This window comes from Pyrus communis, chromosome 5 (assembly GCF_963583255.1).
Source record: "Pyrus communis chromosome 5, drPyrComm1.1, whole genome shotgun sequence".
Classification (NCBI taxonomy): domain Eukaryota; kingdom Viridiplantae; phylum Streptophyta; class Magnoliopsida; order Rosales; family Rosaceae; genus Pyrus; species Pyrus communis.
Genome location: NC_084807.1, coordinates 7164349 through 7168179, shown reverse-complemented (window position 1 = coordinate 7168179; position 3831 = coordinate 7164349). Strand labels below are relative to the sequence as shown.

General features: G+C 38.8%; 1 protein-coding gene across 1 annotated transcript; it reads left to right on the top strand.

Moving 5' to 3' along the window:
• Positions 1-546: 546 nt before the first annotated feature.
• LOC137734719 (pentatricopeptide repeat-containing protein At1g02150) lies at positions 547-3481 on the top strand. The gene is made up of 2 exons (XM_068473986.1): positions 547-955; positions 1866-3481. The coding sequence occupies exons 1-2, from the start codon at positions 587-589 to the stop codon at positions 3099-3101; spliced, it is 1605 nt and encodes a 534-aa protein (XP_068330087.1). The 5' UTR covers positions 547-586; the 3' UTR covers positions 3102-3481.
• The last annotated feature ends 350 nt before the right edge of the window (positions 3482-3831 follow it).

Below are 3831 nucleotides of genomic sequence, written 5' to 3'. Positions count from 1 at the left end.
TGACATCCTTATCATAGAAAACCTCTTGGTTCTGGGGTTATTAAATTGAACTCAAATTTTGTAATTTTAAAATTACTTCAAAAAATATTATTTACACTAAGGAGGGGAGGTGAACTTAGCTTTAAGATGAGCTAGTAATAATGTGATTCAACTTCGCCTTTGGAGATAATCGAATCTAAGACATTTCACTTACAAGTGAAGATGAGTACCATTAGACCGTAGTACTAAGTGTTAATCTTAAAATTACTTTAGAATTGCAAATTACTACTATACTTTAGTAGTATTTTTATGTTTGAATCTCATGAAGAGTGAGTTTATTCGTCCACTCTTTAGAGTAAAAATTTTTTGTATGAAAAAATAAAATAAAACATTACTTAGAGAGTTTAGACTTCTACTATAAATAAATTTATTTTTAGGAAAAGAAAGAAAATAAAAGAAGAAAGAGGAAATGAAAATAATAGGGCCATGAAGTGTTTTCACAAACTTCCACTCCCTCTCTCACCCCATTTCTATTAGTTTGTAAATTTAATCTCTGTAATAAATTTAGTCTATAAATTTAACGATAAACTCTCCTCCACCAAACAAAATGCTTCACCACACTTCCGTCCACCACCACCACAACGCCATCCTCTCCTCCTCCCTCTCCTACTCCCGCCCCCTCCCATGCAAAATCCCAACTCGGACCCTGCCCGGTTCCATAAATTTTCTAAAACTCCCCGCCATCTTCTGCTCCATATCCCAAGTCCACAACTATGGCACCGTGGACTACGAGCGGAGGCCCATGGTCAAATGGAACGCCATTTACCGGAAAATATCGCTCACGGAGGACCCCGAAGTGCGGTCTGCTGACGTGTTGAACCAGTGGGAGAAGGAGGGCAGGAAGCTCACCAAGTGGGAGCTTTGTAGAGTGGTCAAGGAATTGCGGAAGTACAAGCGCTATGACAGAGCTCTTGAGGTAAAAGAAGTGATTTTTATACTGAAATTTTGTATTTTGTGCTGTTATTTTGTGGGTTTAGGGTGTTTTGATTAGTGGGTCATTCATAGTTTTGCTGGGAAATGCTTCAGTTGAATCTGTGTTTTTATGCTCCTGGGTAAATTCGACATTGGGTTTTTCAATTTGGTGTTTCTGAGTGTACTTTTATTGATAGGTAAGTGAAAAATCAAATTTACTATTTAAATTGATTGGTCTGAAAGTCTTGTTTCTCATGTTTCGGTACAATCATGCATTGGTTTAGGTAATGCAGTTCATATGTTTCTCTAGGTTATAGTATCGGTATTTGGAAACTCTTGGCCTAAAGTGTTAAGCAACCGATTACCAGTTTAAAGGCCTATTTCGAGTCTGTTAGCTGAAAGAACAATGAGATTTTTATATGTCACAACTGCTGATTCTCTCAAGATTTCTTGAGATTGCTTATATTAGACTGCATTATGCATGTTCGTATAAAATGAAAAATCATCAAGTATCTGTATACTGTGATTGCGAAATGGAATAGTCTCTGAAAGGATGTTTTCGTTACAGGCCAACTCTTACAATATCTTGAAACTTTTAGTAATTTTTGTTTGTCACCTTATAGTAAGCCAATATATACAAATGAAAATGTAACCTGGATTCTAAATTGATTTATTTCATAAGGGCTCTATGACCATACGGAAGGTTTTGACTCATATGAACCAAAGCGAGAGAGAGTAAGATTTTATTACTGAATGACATGGAGTGGAGAAGTCTGAGGATAGAAGTGGTAAAGTCGTAAATTTCACCTGATTTGCTGTATTTTTTGAATTGGAGAGGCAAGATGGCATGTCGTATTGGAGAGACAATATGGCATGTTGTATTATCGGTTCTGAATTTTTCATGCACCCTGCAGGTGTATGATTGGATGAGCAACAGAGGAGAGAGGTTTAGAATATCCACTAGCGATGCTGCAATTCAACTAGATTTATTTGCTAAAGTTCGGGGAGTTGCTAGCGCTGAAAATTACTTCCTGAGCCTGCCAGATACATTAAAGGACAGGAGAATATATGGGGCTCTACTCAATGCCTATGTTTGGGCTACAATGAAAGAGAAGGCAGAAGCATTACTGGATAAAATGAGAACTAAAGGTCATGCATTGCAATCTCTTCCATTTAATGTGATGATGACACTCTATATGAATCTAAAAGACTATGCTAAAGTTGATTCGATTATTTCTGAAATGATAGAGAAAAACATCCAGCTAGATATATACTCCTACAATATCTGGTTATCGTCTCGTGGATCCCAAGGATCTGCAGAACGGATGGAAGAGGTTTTTGAAAAGATGAAAGTGGACAGAACCATTAATCCCAACTGGACCACATTCAGCACAATGGCTACAATGTACATCAAGATGGGGAAGCTTGACAAAGCCGAAGCTTGCCTGAGGAAGGTTGAGAGTAGAATCACAGGTCGGGATCGGATACCTTATCATTATCTTTTAAGTCTTTACGGCAGTGTTGGCAAGAAAGAGGAGGCTTATCGGGTGTGGAATGTATACAAAGCAATTTTTCCCAGTATTCCGAATTTGGGTTACCATGCTATAATGTCTTCTCTGCTCAGATTAGGTGATGTTGAAGGGGCTGAGAAGCTTTATGAGGAATGGCTGGCGGTTAAGTCAACATACGACCCTAGAATTGCAAATCTTTTTATAGTGTTTTATATTAAAGAAGGGGATTTTGATTCTGCCCAAAGTTTCTATGACCACATGGTTGATGTAGGAGGAAAACCCAACTCGAGTACATGGGAGTCCCTCGCTGAAGGGCATATGGAAGAGAAGAGAATTTCTGAGGCATTATCCTGCTGGAAAGAAGCTTTTTCTGCTGAGGGATCAAAGAGTTGGCGGCCAAAGCCGGTAAATGTTTCTGCCTTCCTCGAACTTTGTGAGCAAGAATCTGATTCGGTAAGCAAAGAGGTTTTGATGGGACTTTTGAGGCAGTCAGGACAGCTAAAAAATAAGTTGTATGCATCATTTCTTGGCTTAACTGATGATGTTAATGATAAAACTATTGTTAATGAGGATGATGATGAGAAAGCAGATGACGGGTCAGAATTTCTTTTGAACCAATTGCAGGACACTACCCCGTGATACTTCTTGAATGTTTGGGAAAATCTGCTCTAATTTATCGGGTTTACCGAAAGTTTTTCACTGAGATAGGATCCATTCACGTTTCAGTGTGGTCCTTCCTTTCCATGGTTACATTCTACTTGTTGTGGCTGGGTATATGTGAGCTGCCAAGTTGATAGGGCCTTCATATCAGAGTGAGTTCTGAACGGAAGATTCTGCTCTGCAGAAGAATATGTTGGTGATTTGTGACTGGAGACGCCATCTCCTCTCATCGTTTGCGGTGAGTGTTGATATGAAGTTCTTGATGTAATTTGTGTAGTTAAAGAGCAAGACGCTATGCAGTCGATTACATATAACTATAAATCCTAAATGATATGTTAATATAGCCAATTTTGGCCGTCTCTCCCGCTCTCTCTGCTTCAACATTAGTTGTTGAAGGGTTAAAACAAGAAGGGCGAAAGCAGCGTAAGTTGTTTGCTGTAAGTTTGATAGTCCCAACATTAGGAGGACACCATTGTGGATGATCGACGCACATTACCTCGAAACAAGCACCGCAAACGAGCCCGTTGTTGAATAGTACTCTACAGCTGTTGTCTCCGAGCCATAGCCTTCTTGGCAAAGATCACGGTATATCCATATGCGCCTTCTGTTTAAAGTACAAGAAATAGATCAAGTTAAAACTATCCATGTATCGGAAACAAAAATTTTGTATGTGCCGGTTTTATTTACATTCCTCTCATATTACATACGG

Bases quoted from the DNA above. Each gene is read 5' to 3' on its own strand.
- LOC137734719 (XM_068473986.1), top strand. From the start codon at position 587: ATGCTTCACCACACTTCCGTCCACCACCACCACAACGCCATCCTCTCC. The intron at 956-1,865 runs GTAAAAGAAGTG...TGCACCCTGCAG, and splicing joins GCTATGACAGAGCTCTTGAG to GTGTATGATTGGATGAGCAA.